This window comes from Rhinatrema bivittatum, chromosome 19 (assembly GCF_901001135.1).
Source record: "Rhinatrema bivittatum chromosome 19, aRhiBiv1.1, whole genome shotgun sequence".
Lineage (NCBI taxonomy): Eukaryota > Metazoa > Chordata > Amphibia > Gymnophiona > Rhinatrematidae > Rhinatrema > Rhinatrema bivittatum.
In genome coordinates, this window is record NC_042633.1 from 28,973,556 (window position 1) to 28,990,270 (window position 16,715).

A 16,715-nucleotide genomic window follows, 5' to 3' on the forward strand; every position below is an offset into this window, starting at 1 on the left:
GTAGCTGGAAAGTACCTAAACATGAAGTAGATCCTATACAACTAAGAAATAGCCACTGCTCTTACTGGCATGAAGTCAACTTGATTAATAGCAGGTAATGGAAATCTCCTCCAGGAACTTATCCAAACCTTTTTTTAAATCCAGCTACACTAGCTGCCCTAACCACATCCTCTGACAATGAATTCCAGAGTTTAATTGTGCATGGAATGAAAAATAGAAACATAGAAATGACGGCAGAAGAAGACCAAACGGCCCATCCAGTCTGCCCAGCAAGCTTTCGCACTTTTTTTTTCTCTCACATACTTATCTGTTTCTCTTGGCTCTTAGTAACCTTTTTTATTCTATTTCCCTTCCACCCCCACCATTAATGTAGAGAGCAGTGCTGGAACTGCATCTACGTGAAATATCAAGCTTAATTAGTTAGGGGTAATAACCACTGCAATAAGCAAGCTACACCCATGCTTATCTGTTTATCCAGACTATCGGGCCGATTGTGCTACTTGCTAACTTTGTGTGCCCCCCAGTCCTATTATTTCAGTAAATAACCAATTCACATTTACCCATTCTAGACCTCTCATGATCTTAAACACCTCTATCATATCCCCCCCTCAGCCGTCTCTTCTCCAAGCTGAAAAGTCCTAACCTCTTTAGTCTTTCCTCATAGGGGAGCTGTTCCATTCCCTTTATCATTTTGGTTGCCCTTCTCTGTACCTTCTCCATCGCAATTATATCTTTTTTGAGATGCGGCGACCAGAAATGTACACCGTATTCAAGGTGCGGTCTTACCATGGAGTGATACAGAGGCATTATGACATTTTCCGTTTTATTAACCATTCCCTTCCTCATAACTCCTAACAGTGCTTGCTGTTTTGACTGCCGCAGCACACAGCTGATTTCAATGCATTCTCCACGTTGATGCCCAGAGCCTTTTTGGGGGTGGTAGCTCCCAATGTGGAGCCTACCATTGTTAACTACAGCATGGGTTCATTTTTCTCTATATGCATCACCTTACATTTGTCCACGTTACATTTCATCTGGGCATCCAAAGGGCAATCTGCCAGTCACAGAGGTCCTCTTGCACTTTCACAATCCACCTGCAATTTAATTACTTTGAATAGTTGTGTCATCTGCAAATTTGATTACCTCACTTGTCATATCCCATTCTAGATCATTTATAAATATATTTTAAAAAAGATTGATATTGTAAATCTTCTATATTTGTCAGTATACCATCATCAGCGCCGACGAGACATCGATCCAGAACAGGTGCTACAGGAGCAGTTTTATTTCAGATTAAAGAAGCTAAAACCAAACCGTAAGATGAACCTCACAATATATTTGGGAAAATATACAGACAAGCTCAAATCTCTATAGCATTCTCATAACTTGGAAGCGCTGAGACAGTAGCACAGGGGATTACATCTCAACTAAAAGGTCCCATTTAAAGAATCCACACTGACAGTGAGGGAGGCGCTACCGCCACATGACTCTCCAGGAGCTCTTAGGGGTCTCCTTCACCGACTCACAGCCTACCCTCTGTAGGAAAAACAAGACACAAGGACTGTGTGTTAAAGTTAGAGATTTCCCCTTCCAAGGCCACGGCTATGGCACAGGAGTTTGAAAGATAGCTTCAAGATTGTACATTTGGCTGTGTTTCAGGCCACATGAGGTTCCCTGTAGGTCAAGGCCATGGATGAGTGCTAGACGTTTAAGGCATGGATTAACATTTTTGAGCTCTGGCCTAATACAGCAGCCAGACTGCACTTCAGAGGTCATTTTACAAAGGAGTTACACATGTAAAGGTAATTTACTATTGTAGTAATTGTAAAAGCCATTTATGTGCATAAAGTGTACTTACATGTGAATAGCCTATGGACAAGTCAACTGCAGAGAGTGTAGCCATTTTTAAAAGCCCATTTACATGTGTCAAATCCAATTTTAAGCATGTAAATACTTTTTTAAAAAGAGGCCCTTAGGGAACTATTTACTAAACCTTTTTCCCTATAGACAGACAAGAGGCCTAGCTACTAAACGTTTACTGCCATTAAGTTGCTGAAGCATGCCCAACCAGTCAAGAAAGTTAGCAAAGATACAGATAATCCTAGAGCTCCCTTTTAGCTGAAGGATATGTTCTTGAAGTCAGCAACTTATTTCTTTAATTTTAGCATTTTAATTTGTCCAGGCAGGTGACATGAGGACAGTTAGACCCATGTTAATCTTCCCAATGCTGACGGCAGCCATTTTGGGTAGTGGCACAAGATATCCACTCCCTACCAACAGCAAAAAAGGTCTTATTTTATATCTGGGGTGGGTGGGGGAGAGCAACTACAGGAGCTGGACCAGAAACATGCACAAGAGTACAGCCAGGCCTGCGAGCAGAGAGATTCTGATCGCTCCCACTCCAGAATTGCAGAAGTCTTCATCACAGCAGACAGTTGAGGTGACATAGGAGAGAGACTCAAAGCTGGTAGTGTCATTCACAGTGCATTTACTACCTTCGATGCAGTCCCTCCTGGTGATGAGATTAAATTTTCCTACTGGAAAGAGAATTAAAAAAAACAAGTAGTTAATGACATCACCAAGAGGAGCTTTTTAAACAGTGTTACTGCAGAGTAATAATGGCTCAGGATTCGGAAGCTCAGTAGTGGTCTTTTGAATAGATGCCAAAGAGATACATCTCGTCTCTCAGCCAGGGGAGGTGCTGCAGAATTCCATTGGTAAACGGGAGGAAACTAGGAAGATACTAGGGACAGTCCACAATGGTTTCCTGATGAAGGAAGGAGCGAGGCAGTGTATGATGGCTCCTAATGGGAGCAGAAGAGCAAGCAGCAATGAACAAGATGTTATGCTCAGGGCCAGATTTAGGTAGAGGACGTCGGGCAAAGGGTTTCCTTCCTCCCTTTGCAAGCAGAGAAGAGCAGGGGGTGGGGGCGTGCACGTTTCTCGGGCACCTCAGAATCTGGTGCTTCAGGCACGTGCCTGTGCTACCTGCGCCTAAAATCGGGTCCGGGTCGTGCTACTTACTAGCTGTGCCTGTGATGGTGGCACAGACCTCGCCAGGGTTACAGGTTGTCGTCTGGGTGTAGCATGGGATTTTCCCCAGCTGGAATTTGCATTTCACGCACTTCCGCTGCTCGTTTCCTTCTCCTGCCAGAGACAAAGAAAAGTGATCGCATCAGAGCGGTAGGAGGCTCCAGGAGTCCTGCAGTCTCTGACTGGTTCCAGGGCCCCTTCCTGGGGCTCTAGACCTGAGCAGGCTTTGCCATCATTTTGCACAATGGAGGATATGGGCAGTCCATTTTATCCTCTTCCACCCCGTCTCCTAGAATACCTTAAACCTATGGGAGCAATGTTGGAAAAGCCCGCAGAGCTCTTTACTTTCCTTCCCTGTAAATCCCACCTCTTCTTCAAACCTTCTGGAGGTATCCCAGAGCACCCCTCCCCCCAAAAGGGAAGGTGCAGGGTCTGCCCGATTCACTGCAGCCACCCATTGGGTGACATTCTTAATGACGTTTGGCCTGGTAGCAGTGAAGTCTATTCAGGGTGAGCAGAAGAATCTTAAAATAAAAGCAAGATTGTTTAAGGCCTCCAGAAAGGTTACACGGCACGTTACCTGCTTCATTTTGTCATGCAATTTCCAAATGAGTCTCCTTTGTCCTGAGACGCTGAACACCTCCTCCCCCCCCAGGCCCGGAACATTTTCCCTTCAGTGCTGGGTGCAGACAGGCAGGGACCTGCTCACAAAAGCTCACACAAGCAGCCAGAAACTGCCCCCGGCTTTCTGGGGATTTGTGTTTAAACCACCCACCCCTATTTAGATCCCTGGTCTTTGCACCAGTTTTTCAAGAAGGACAAAGCATGCTGTGTACTTTTTGCTTTGATAAATGCCCAAAAGCAGAGGTGGGGGGAGAGCACCCAGAGAGACTTGTGCCTGCTTTTTCTGGGAATACATCTTTTTCTGATCAAAAACTGTGCAAGTAGTTTTCTCCCCTGACCTAAGCCCACCTCAGGAATGCCTCTCCTACAGTGTGGGTAAGAATAGGCACCTATGGAGCTGTGTAGATACTTTTTGCCTGCATGCAGGGTGGGGGCATTCTCAGACATTTCCACAGTTAAAAAAATATATATTTTACTTGCAGGAAAACCATTGACAATTGCCCTCTTAAGAACATAAGAAAATGCCATACTGGGTCAGACCAAGGGTCCATCAAGCCCAGCATCCTGTTTCCAACAGTGGCCAATCCAGGCCATAAGAACCTGGCAAGTACCCAAAAACTAAGTCTATTCCATGTAACCATTGCTAATGGCAGTGGCTGTTCTCTAAGTGAACTTAATAGCAGGTAATGGACTTCTCCTCCAAGAACTTATCCAATCCTTTTTTAAACACAGCTATACTAACTGCACTAACCACATCCTCTGGCAACAAATTCCAGAGTTTAATTGTGCGTTGAGTGAAAAAGAACTTTCTCCGATTAGTCTTAAATGTGCCCCATGCTAACTTCATGGAGTGCCCCCTAGTCTTTCTACTATCCGAATGAGTAAATAATCGATTCACATCTACCCGTTCTAGACCTCTCATGATTTTAAACACCTCTATCATATCCCCCCTCAGCCATCTCTTCTCCAAGCTGAACAGTCCTGACCTCTTCAGCCTTTCCTCATAGGGGAGCTGTTCCATCCCCTTTACCATTTTTTGAGATGCGGCGACCAGAATTGTACACAGTATTCCAAGTGCGGTCTCACCATGGAGCGATACAGAGGCATTATGACATTTTCTGTCCTATTCTTTAAGTTCAGTTCCATGGAAGCACCAAGTGCCAAGCACACAAGGACTGAGAGGGGACTCCTGGCCGGATGGTGTCAGATCCAGGAGCACCCTTGCAAGGTAACTGGGCATATGGAGGTCCATATTCAGAAGCATTTAGCTGGATCTCTCAAATGCTGGCTAAATGAATATTTGGGCACTAAATTCTAGCCAGATAACTTTATCCAGTGAAAATTTGGCCAGATAAGCCAGGGGTGTCTGGGGGGCATAACTAAGAGATGGGATCTTCTTGGTACTGTTATTATCTGGCATGGCAGTGAACCCTGCATCATAGGAGAGCTGTCTCCACCCACAGGGAGGAGCCCTGTGGGGACTTACCACGATAGGCGTGGCCTCAGCTGAGACAGACATAGAAGCAATGAGACTTCATTATACAGGAATGTAGAGATACCTACAGAGTGGGAAAGGTAGACATAGTCCAGAGTACTAGAGAGACTCAGTGATGATATCCCCAGTAGTGGCCCGCAGCACGGGGTACGCCGAGAATCAACACCGACGTAGGAAGAGAAGCACAGGAGGGCAGCTGAGCTGAAGAGATGAAAGTACTCACTCTGAAGCGTAGACGATGATTTGCTGAGGCGAGCACGGTAGTGGCTCGAGGCACGGGGTATACTGGAGGTTCCGTCAGCAAGATGGTGGTAAAGCGTGCAACATACTCACAAGGCTGAATCGAGGCGGAGACCCAAACAAGAGTAGATGAATTCTCCGGGCTGAAAGGCCCTCAGAGGAGAGGATAGCCAAAACACGACAAGGCCCCCCGAGGAGCGAGTACCTCAAGCGTTCAAGTCCCAGAGTACAGGAACAGTTCAGGTTCGGATAGCGAAGCATCTCCAAGTGGAGTGGAATTCAGCAGGAAGGAAGTCCTTGCTAACTCGTAGGAAGCATAGGCCAGATAGCTTAAACACACTGGTGGGTGACGTCATGCGGAGGGGACGCCCCCGAGGTTCGCGCCATGACGTGCATAAGAGAGGGCCTGGTGCGCGCCCTAGGTAATCCCCACTTCAAGATGGAGGACGGGATCGCCCACGCCATCCCGGGGACGCCGAGGAAGGCGGCGTTTGCAGAAAGAGGCCGCCATTCTTCCAACAATCTCTGGTGTAGGGAAAAGAGTGGTGAGCAACAGAGGTCGCAGCCGTGTGCGACCGACAGGCGCAACAGGTACTTGCCAGGTTCTTGTGGCCTGGATTGGCCACTGTTGGAAACAGGATGCTGGGCTTGATGGACCCTTGGTCTGACCCAGCATGGCAATTTCTTATGTTCTTAGAGGAGCTGAATTAGCTTGCTAACGCCGATATTCAGTTAGCTGGATAAGTTATCTGGCTAAATCTGGTAATCCCAAAACCTGTCCTAAAGTTAGCCAGATAAAACTTAATCCAGCAGCTAATTTGCTGCTGGCTGAATATGGACCGCTTGATTTTTTAGAGAAAAGCCAGGTAGGATGGAAGCGCTTGTGCTCTGTTCCTCTAATCCTGCTTGAGAGGCAGTATCTCTGAACTGCACAAAGCCAGACTAGTGGGACATGAACTTAGCCAAGATGCAGTCACTAAGAACTAGAATCACTGAATGAGCCGAGCTGGCTGGAAACCCTTCCCAGCAAGGAAGAAACGCTGGGTCCCCCCAGAAGGATGTGGTCAGGAGGGGAAAAGACCCCAGCGGCAGAATTTGGTCCCCCAAGAGGGTGAGGAGCCAGCAATAGAACAGAGGAAGCTGCAGCAGCTGTCGGGATGTCAGGGATCCCCTGCCCCATTACTGGCAGTACCCACTGGCTCAGTTGTCCTTCACATGGGTGAGACAGGGTACAGGGGGAGGGTAACTATTGGCTCAAACAGAATGCATGAGGTTCTCTTTTCTATACGGTGATACCATGTGGGGACTGATAGCTGAATATGGATTTGTTGTCTTGACTATGAAAATTTTCAAAGCAGGTTTCACATTAGAAATTTAGCTTACAAACAGGTCATTTGTAGCTTCCCATTACAGAGGGGTCAATTATGCTGTTTGATGGCTCCTAGAAATGTTATGTAGTCTAATAAGACTCATGCATGCTTGTAAAGATTACCAGTCCTGTTTACAGTCCCTTCTGTTTCAGATTTCCTGGTGTGAAGGAGCTAACACTTTCCTCCCCACGTAGCGGCACCCACGGCCCTGGCAGGGTCTGCCTGAGAGGGGCTCCTGGATCCAGGAACACTCTCCCAAGGTCATGCGGCACAGGGGTGTTACACATGTAGTGTGAATACAGCATGGATAACGTCTGCAAAGTGACTTTCAGGCTTAAGCTGCCAAGGCCAAGTTTCCTCTCAGCTACTGTTGGTGCCAAATTCCTTGTCTGTACAGCTGGCTCCACCCTGAAACGGAGGCCTCCATTCCCCATTGTCTGACCAGAAGGCCTCTGCTCAGTCTGCTAGGATTATGGTCTCCTGTGGGTTTCTCAGGGCAAGGGGGAGGATTCCAGGGCCTTGGTTAGGCCCTCGGTGAATGACAGAAAGTGGAAGCTTCAGGAGTTATGGCAGGAAAGCCATGTACATGGCTGTAAAGGGGGAAAAAAAAAAGCTTTCCACTGCTCCTCTTAACCTGCCTATAGAGAAATGTGTCAAATCCACCCTTGTATGGGATCAGAGGCAAGCGAGAAATATGCAAGGTAATAAGACCCTAAAACTGGCAAGACAGGGGAGGCAAAGCTGGGGGCCACAAACAAACAGATACAAGAACGTCTGAGGGGAGAGCGGAAGAGCAGGGGAAAAGCTCGAGACAAGCAGGCAGGGGCAATAAACAGACACCTGGGAAATCCTTGGGTGACACCAGGCAGCTCCAGTATTTCATTACTTTGGTTTTTTTAGTGCCTCTTCCAAAAATCATGCCCAAAGAGACAATGCAAACAATGCATACACGAGCCCTGCACCATTGCCTGGCTAAGTTGTATCCCAGGCGGCCGTGGGAGAGGGAAGCACATGTCCTATTCTTCCCTCTAATAACATGGCATTGTGGCCAGGCTGCACAAGAGCAGTCATGGAGGAGCTTGCATGTAATGATAGCCATGGTGGTGGCCTTCCTGATGGCCTGGTAAGGGCTAACCAATATGAACACATTTTGCATCAATTATGGGTCTCCAAAGAAACATGGGAAATGTCCAGGTGCTGGCCAAGTCATGGGCCTGCCTGGGCGGGAAGGAAGCCGTGTAAGCAGCTGAATAGGTTGGGTCTGGACATAAGGAGGGAGAGAAGTATGTGTGTGAGAGTTCATGTGTTTAGGTGAGAGTGTGTGTGAGAGTTCATGTGTTTAGGTGAGAGTGTGTGTGAGAGTTCATGTGTTTAGGTGAGAGTGTGTGTGAGAGTGTGTGCATATGAGGTGAGTCAGGATGGAGGGGGTGGGAAAGAGGAAGTTTGTGCACATAGCACACTGCCTCCCTACAAGAGATGCCATCTCAGGAATGACCAGATACCAAAAGCTCCTAAGGATGGAGACAAGCCTTCCCCCCAACCCCCTCCCCCCCAAAAAAAAATTGGATTAGGAGCCAGGAAGCCCCTAGAAAGGGCATTTGGAAATATAGCAGCATATATTTTAAAGATTAGGAGGCTGATTTTCTTCCCTCACTTCTCCAACCACTCCTGAAGTTTGTGGTCAGCTCAGATGTGCCTTGTGACTGCCCTCACTTGCCTGTTAGCAATAACCACAGAGATTCCACGGCCCAAGGATGGAAAATTACACAGCTGCCATAGCCAGGCGTGTCTCCTCGCTGAAGACAGCTTAAAAATAGACACACATGAGGCCTTTGCCAACTGTTGAATCATTGCTCATGGTGCCTGGTAGCTTAGGAAGCATCTGCAAGCCAAGCAGAGCAAAAATGTTAGCCTATGACAGGGGAACTGCTTAACAATGCCCAGCAATTCATTTATGTAACGTTCAAGCAGCACGGTCTGAATTATCAGGAAGGCTGCTGTGGCAGTAATTTTGTTATGGGTTTGACAGTTGCTTGGTTTTGCTTGTAATATTACTACCCTTAACATATGGCATGGGGGTAACCTGCATGGCATGGCAGTTGCTGCCATGGGAAGCCTTGCTGGGCAGACTGGATGGACCATTTGGTCTTTCTGCCGACAATACTATGTATGTTATGTATGGAGGAACCTTACATGCTATTTTGTGGTAGTCCAATGAGAAGCCTCAAAAGAATTGGGTGGATGGGCAGACTAGATGGGCCACCAGCTCTGCGGTCATGTATAGAAGCACACTTGTGATCTAATGAGACTGTCCTGGCCGTACACTGCCACAGCCATCACCCAGGACCTCAGTGTAGCCATGAACCTCCTGGTTAGTCTCCAGTGTCACTGGGTCAGGGAAGGGCTTGGTGCTGCCTGCTATTGGACACTGATTTCTAGCTTCAACTCCAGAGATGCAATGGGGCAAAACCAGGCCTGCTCAGCCCATCCCTGCTCCCACTTCATGTACGTAGGCTTTGAGATGCAAGGCGAGGGGGCAGTGTCCTATTGTGGGGTAACTGGTTATTTTATTTATGAACATTTGATATTCTGCCTTTTGCCAAGAATGACCTCCAGGTGGATTACAGTCAAATTTGAAAAGCTTACAGTTATAATACAACATTAGTCACAAGGACACTTACATTCATAACTGGATCAAGAAAGGGAGGAAGGATGCGAGATAAGAGTTGGTGTCTATAGTAGAATCAGGGGATCAATTGCAAGAGCAGGAAAGTAGAAGTGATAGAGTAAAGATGCATTAGACAAGCTGGCACCTGGTGCAAAAGTAAAGCAAGCCTGGCATAGATTCATAAAGGAGGGCTTTCCCACCTTTGAAAAAGGTGGTTTCGATCAAGTTGAATGGCTAGGCTTTGCGCCAACTCCTTAGGATGCAAGGTGGTAGAGATTGTAGGGGGATGACCTTTGACTTTCAGAGGAATTCAATTTTGCAGGGTTTTGTTGGGAGTTTCTGGTTACTGAGCATTTATGCTACTGCAGTGAGACAGAAGGGTGGGACTAAATGGTCAGTTTTCCAAACGAAGGAAGGTCATTGGGAAATCATCATGGGGGATCGGTACTGGGACCTGTTCTGTAACACATTCATAAGCGACCTGGAAAAGGCAACAAAGTGAGGTGATCAAATCTGCAGATGCCACAAAAGTTGTTCAAAGTAATTAAAACAGAAGCAGATTGCAAGCTGAGACGAGGAGCCTGAAAAGGCAGATGAAAGTTAATGTGGAAAAGTGCAAAGTGATGCACAACTACGGGTACAAGAGGCTGGGTTCTGTATTGGGCGTTACAACCCAGGAACAGAACCTTGGGAATCTTTGTGGACAACACCTTGAAATCCTCAGTTCAGTCCACAGCGACGATCAATAAAAGCAAATAGAATGTTAGAATGGAGAAAGCAAGAGAATATGTTGCCTCTATTGAGCCATGGTGTGACCGCACCTTGAGTACTGTGTGTGGTCCTGGTCACCTCATCTCAAAAAAGTGATGCAAAGGTGGGTGGCAAGTGACAAAGGGGATGGACTAGCTTTCCTATGATGAGAGGCTATGCAGGTTAGGCCCTTCAGCTTGGAAAAGAAATAGGATAGAAGTTTATAAAGTCATGAGAGAGGTGGAACAGGTAAAGGATGCTTACTTACCCCCTCAAATAGTATTAACAAGGGGACACGCCATGACATGGACAGTCATAGGAAGCACTTTCACTCAGCACACAATCAAGCTGTGGCATCTGTTGCCAGAGGATGTGGTCAAGGCTTCTAGCATAATGAGGTTTGGACAAGTTCCCGGAGGAAAGGTTGATAACATTAGCCAGGCAGACTAAAGAAAGCTATTGCTATCCCTGGGAGTGAGTAACAGGAATTAGGTCTTTATGGGATCTGCCAGGTATTTGTAACCTGGACTGGCCACAGTCAGAGACAGGATGCTAGGCCTGCTACACCTTGGTCTAACCCAGCATAGTTATGATGTTCTTATTTCTTAGAGATTAAGGCCAGAGGTGTTGCTAGCCATGGGCACACAGGACTTATGCCCCAAATCTACTGGTTCAACATTTGGTTGGTTGGCAAGCAACTTTAAAACAGCAGACTAGGATATATAAGAGATGTAACCAAATTTGTGGGGGCCCCCAACAGATTGAATGGATGGAAGGGGGATTGCAGCTCAGTTTGCACACCCCTGGTCTAAGGTGTACTGTAGTTAGTAGATTAGGAAAAACAAAATGTGAGATTTTGTCTCAGCTCTGCCAGGCTCCAGGTCACATGATGTACCTCAAGGGTAGGCTGTGGTTTTGGGAGCTGTTGAAGCATGCCACCTGACAGAAGATTCACTAACGCTGCACAGGCACCGCTTTCTGGCTCACCCCTCCCTTTCTATGACAGTAACTTGCCTCCGCTTGCCAGGGCCCCAGGCCAGCACATTCATAGACCGTGTGCCACACAGAATGCTGCTTTTATGGTTCCTGAAGGCTCTGCTGACCTATTCCAGGGAAGGGGGGAAACCAGAAGTGATCCATTGTGCCAGCTCCCTCCAGGGCTTAAGGAAAAGACAATTAAACCCTGGCCCAGAGTGAGGCTGGAGAGAGCCCGGCTCAGAGCAGCCCAGCTCCAGATGGAATCCTGCTTCCCCCCCTGGAGCCAGAGCTAGACTGGTGCAAGGGTACTGGGCAAGCAAGAGTGAGGCTGGAGAGAGCCCGGCTCAGAGCAGCCCAGCTCCAGATGGAATCCTGCTTCCCCCCCTGGAGCCAGAGCTAGACTGGTGCAAGGGTACTGGGCAACGAAGAGTGAGGCTGGAGAGAGCCCGGCTCAGAGCAGCCCAGCTCCAGATGGAATCCTGCTTCCCCCCCTGGAGCCAGAGCTAGACTGGTGCAAGGGTACTGGGCAAGCAAGAGTGAGGCTGGAGAGAGCCCGGCTCAGAGCAGCCCAGCTCCAGATGGAATCCTGCTTCCCCCCTGGAGCCAGAGCTAGACTGGTGCAAGGGTACTGGGCAACGAAGAGTGAGGCTGGAGAGAGCCCAGCTCAGAGCAGCCCAGCTCCAGATGGAATCCTGCTTCCCCCCCCGGAGCCAGAGCTAGACTGGTGCAAGGGTACTGGGCAAGCAAGAGTGAGGCTGGAGAGAGCCCGGCTCAGAGCAGCCCAGCTCCAGATGGAATCCTGCTTCCCCCCTGGAGCCAGAGCTAGACTGGTGCAAGGGTACTGGGCAACGAAGAGTGAGGCTGGAGAGAGCCCGGCTCAGAGCAGCCCAGCTCCAGATGGAATCCTGCTTCCCCCCCCTGGAGCCAGAGCTAGACTGGTGCAAGGGTACTGGGCAACGAAGAGTGAGGCTGGAGAGAGCCCGGCTCAGAGCAGCCCAGCTCCAGATGGAATCCTGCTTCCCCCCCTGGAGCCAGAGCTAGACTGGTGCAAGGGTACTGGGCAACCAAGAGTGAGGCTGGAGAGAGCCCGGCTCAGAGCAGCCCAGCTCCAGATGGAATCCTGCTTCCCCCCCTGGAGCCAGAGCTAGACTGGTGCAAGGGCACTGGGCAATCAAGGCAATGCCAGAACACCCCCACAGCCCCATCCTCTCCACACGCAGTTAAGTTATGCATTTATATTAAGGTTTTACATGAAAATGGACAATATCACGACATGTGTATTAGAATTACTTTTTTGCAGGGTTTTCTGACTGGTGCCACAGCAGTGCATGTAAACAAGACAACTGGAACTCATGATCTTAGGTCTGTTGTTGTAGATGTTGGGAATAGGTTTGCCCTCAGAAAGCCATAAGTTAAATTGCAAAGACAGCAAAACCTCAAATACCAAAACATCACTAACTGCCAGCCCTGAAACAGTAACAACCCTACCTATGAAAAGGCAACACTGCAAAACCCAATGCATCTATTAGGTAAACAGAACAAGCCAGGCTTCTGAAGATCCCTGCAAAGAAACTGCCCAGTAACAAAATACCTCACCTCAGTCACATATGCAGAACACAAGCGACTCAAATGCAGTATGAAGAGAACATAAGAAATAAAAAGAAATGTGCAGTCAAACTAAACTGGAAAAATGCAACAAGCCGGATTCTGTATGGAGAGCAACAACAGAAAAAAAAAGTGACTACTGCTCATAAAATATTGAATAAAATAAGGTAAAACCAAATCAATAGATACTAATACAAAGAACAAATACTTCAAAACAAGTTTCCCCAAACACCAATAAAATATTTCAAAAGAGTAGATAAAAATAAAATTGGGTGTTTGCTTTCCATACCTGGGAACTTAATACTGAGATTGGAATGGATTAGCAAGGGAAGAATGGTGCAAGCACATACACAAGCTGCCTCACGTGGAGCTGCTCCTCGTTCTTCAGCCCGGTAGGCCGGGGTCCCAGCAGCACCTCTTCAGCCGCCTCTGGCCTGGCCTCCGGTAGCGGCCCACAGTGTCAGCCACTGCCAACCTGGGCTCCACCGGTGGCCCACAGTACCTTCTCCTTTGGGCCATTCTCTCTGCACCCAGTGTGGAGACATTGCATAGCCGAAGAAATACATGACCAACCGCATCAGCGCACCAGGGGATGCCCGATGGGCCTCAAACAGGGACGGATTGGCCTACGAAAATAATTCTCATGCATATTCAGTGTGGCTACCCTGAAACCTTTGTGGCACTCCAGGCTGGGAGTTGCCTAATCCTCTGCTCTAAGAGCAACGGCATTTACAGAGCCACAAATGCAACAAGGGGAAGAGAACTGGCCCATCCTGTCCCTGACAGGAACCTCCTCAGTCACCTTGTCCCCACAGACTAGAACATCCTCACCAAGACAGGTTTTGGAAGCTCCTGGACAAAAAGCAGCGGGGGCTAGGATGGTTCAGAATAGGCAGCGGCTGTAACAGTCGGGAGCCACTTTAACACCTCGCAGTCATTCACGCTCTAAGCCATCCTCGCATCTGCCTCCCCATCAACCATGAAGCACTTTGGGACCCTGGCTACGTGGTCACCCAGAAATAGCTTTATAAAGGGACAGGAGCAGCGTTATTCAGAGTCCTTACAGTCCATGGAGACCCTATATGTAGGGGGATCTCAGAAACATCAAGTTCAGCAGGGCGGAGGGAGGCAGGGCTACGGCAGCTTGAGTTTGAGACCCAACCGGGGAACCAGCAGTTTGTTTGTACTTCGCAAGTTGTAATGTAAAAGCCAAAACATTTTCCCCACCCCAAATACCTTGCTTTTAGCCGGGTGTCTGGTTATCAAGACAGAGTGCTTTAAGCCAATGTAGTGTTAGTGACAGAGCCGGGGATTAGAAATGACACAGGATAAGGTGACTCAGCCTGAGATGTGACACAGACTCCATGGCAGAACTGGGGCTTAGCACGGAGAGAAGCAAATAGTGTGACTCACCCGTGGCCAGAGCTATGCACACCATGCCCAGGGACACCTGCCCTAGAGGGAGTTCCTGCTGCGCGAGGACTAGACAAAAAAAGGCTGCTTTCATGGTGGCCCTCTGGCTCTGGATTTTGGAGGAAACCCCCTTCTCCTCCTGTATTCACTTCCAAGTGTTACCTCTTCCTTACCCCCATGGTCACAGCATCAGTGGCAATGGGGAGTCTTGAAATCATCTCTCAGCTATTTCTTTTACAGCCTAGTCCAGTCACTAGCCCTCTCCTAATCCCCTGATGCCAGGGTTTCACAATGATTTTTAGTTCTTGGACCCTCTCATGCAGCCCTTCTAACCCCATGCAACAGATTCAAGTCCCCTACGAAACATTACAGCTTCTGAAACACACGCATGACAATACTCACCAGAAAAAATACACAATTCAGTTGTACTGCAACAGCAGCAAAGCCATAAGATGCCCAATATTTTTTCCCTGAGGGGAAGGGGCTATGAAATGCTTTGATAGGTGCCCCTGTTTAGCTATGCTTGCTGTTATGAAGCGGAGTAAAAAGGATGTAAAGCTCAGAGCCCCATGCAGACATCATTAAGCATGACTACAGCCAGACAGCTGAAGAGCAGATCTTCAGAGCCTCATGCGGGCGTCATTAAGCATGACTACAGCACAGACAGATGAAGAGCAGATCTTCAGAGCCTCATGCGGGCGTCATTAAGCATGACTACAGCACAGACAGATGAAGAGCAGATCTTCAGAGCCTCATGCGGGCGTCATTAAGCATGACTACAGCACAGACAGATGAAGAGCAGATCTTCAGAGCCTCATGCGGGCGTCATTAAGCATGACTACAGCACAGACAGATGAAGAGCAGATCTTCAGAGCAGATCTTCAGAGCCTCATGCAGGCGTCATTAAGCATGACTACAGCACAGACAGCTGTGGCCATGAATTAGTAAGTGCCTCTTTTAATCCAAAGCCATGAAATAAGTTTGTTAAAAAAAAAAAAAAAAGAAACCACAGAATACAACCAGCAGTAGCAGGAGCTCACTTTAATATAAGTATCCAAGGAATATTCTGGATCAATAGGAAAACCCTGAATTATAGGGGGGAAATTATTTCCTCAGCATTTAAATCCATAGCTCATCTGTTTGTGTAGGTGGAACCTCCTCCTCTAGGCACCAAATGCTTAGATCTGTTACTTATTCCTTTAGGAGCCTGGAGCTCCAGCCACAGCTTCACAAACTTTGAAGAAAAGAAGTGATCTTCCCAGAGAGAAAACCAAACAGTTTACAATCCAAGAGGCACACCCTGCTCTCCTGGGAAAAAATACCCTGCACAACCTTCTTTTCAACTAGATTCAGAAAGCTGTCAGGTTTTGTAAGATTTTCTCCTGGCTTGGGTATTCCTTGTAACTTATGGTTGCTGTGAAGGAAACAAGACATATTTGGCAAACATTTCTGGTTGATTTTCTTACCAAAATTAACACACAGGAGAGGGACCAAAGCCAACAGAATAAGCTTGCTCATGGCTTCCTTTCAGCTGTTCTTTTCCCAGACAGAGTTAACCGGTGGGGCAGCCTTGCTCTGCTTCTTAATCCAGGGAACACTTCTGATACCTGATGCAAAAAGATTGCAGCCCTCCAAGCTGCTATATACCCAGCATTCAGGGAGGACTGGCTCTTCCCTATTGGATTGCCGGGAAGCCTCCCAGAATCAACTCCACCTTGTTTTCAGGGGGCATCAGGAGGGAGGCTCACAGGGAGAGAGGGCTGAGCGCCCACAGCAGCAGGCAAACTGATGTGGAAAATGCATGTCAGCAGGACCAGTCATGGCAGGGAACTTTAGCAAAAAAAAAAAAACAAAAAACAAACCAACATCCAAACCCTATATGGTTAGGACCTTGAAAAAAATGGAGGGGAAAAGCTTTGTTGCTTACATAAGTATGTTTCTGTGGCTTCCATCCTAAAATGTTGGTAACTTGCATCCGTTTCCAGTCTTTGATTTTGGACTGAGCGCACCACTCTAAGGGTTGTTCTTCAAGAAAAACAAAATTGCTAATGCACTGAAGGACAGATGGCATTTTTTCTCTCTCTCTCTCTCTCTCATTTTTTTTTAATGTGGCTGCTTTAATGATTGGGTGATGGCTGGCAGCTTGATCAGAGAAATTGGCGACAGGTTAAAAACCTGCAGGTGATACTGTGTTTACATTTACATACATTAAAATGTATGGATCACGTAACACAAAAGGCCTAGGCGATGAACAGGGAAGCATACATGGTCATAAAAAAATTAAAAACAGACCATTATAAAATAACCAAAACAGATATCTTAATCATAAAAATAACAGATAAACATAATAATGAAATAGACAGTCATAATAAAACAAATCATCAGTAATATTAAAATAAATCTGTTTCTAAAAATAGGCTAAATTAAAAAGAAAGCCCCCACACTTCTTTAATCATGATGGCCACTTTCAGTGTTGCTGACTCTTCTGTGATGCCTCTTTACTGATGGAGGAAACACTGATAAAATGTTTATTTGGGGA

General features: G+C 47.3%; 1 protein-coding gene across 1 annotated transcript; it reads right to left on the bottom strand.

Annotated features, from left to right (window-relative positions):
• Positions 1-1,256: 1,256 nt before the first annotated feature.
• LOC115080956 (sperm acrosome membrane-associated protein 4-like) lies at positions 1,257-15,807 on the bottom strand. The gene is made up of 3 exons (XM_029585442.1): positions 15,643-15,807; positions 3,025-3,147; positions 1,257-2,537 (listed from the first exon to the last, which is right to left on the bottom strand). Exons 1-3 carry the CDS (start codon positions 15,692-15,694, stop codon positions 2,326-2,328), a joined length of 387 nt encoding a protein of 128 aa, XP_029441302.1. The 5' UTR covers positions 15,695-15,807; the 3' UTR covers positions 1,257-2,325.
• Between the last annotated feature and the right edge of the window lie 908 nt (positions 15,808-16,715).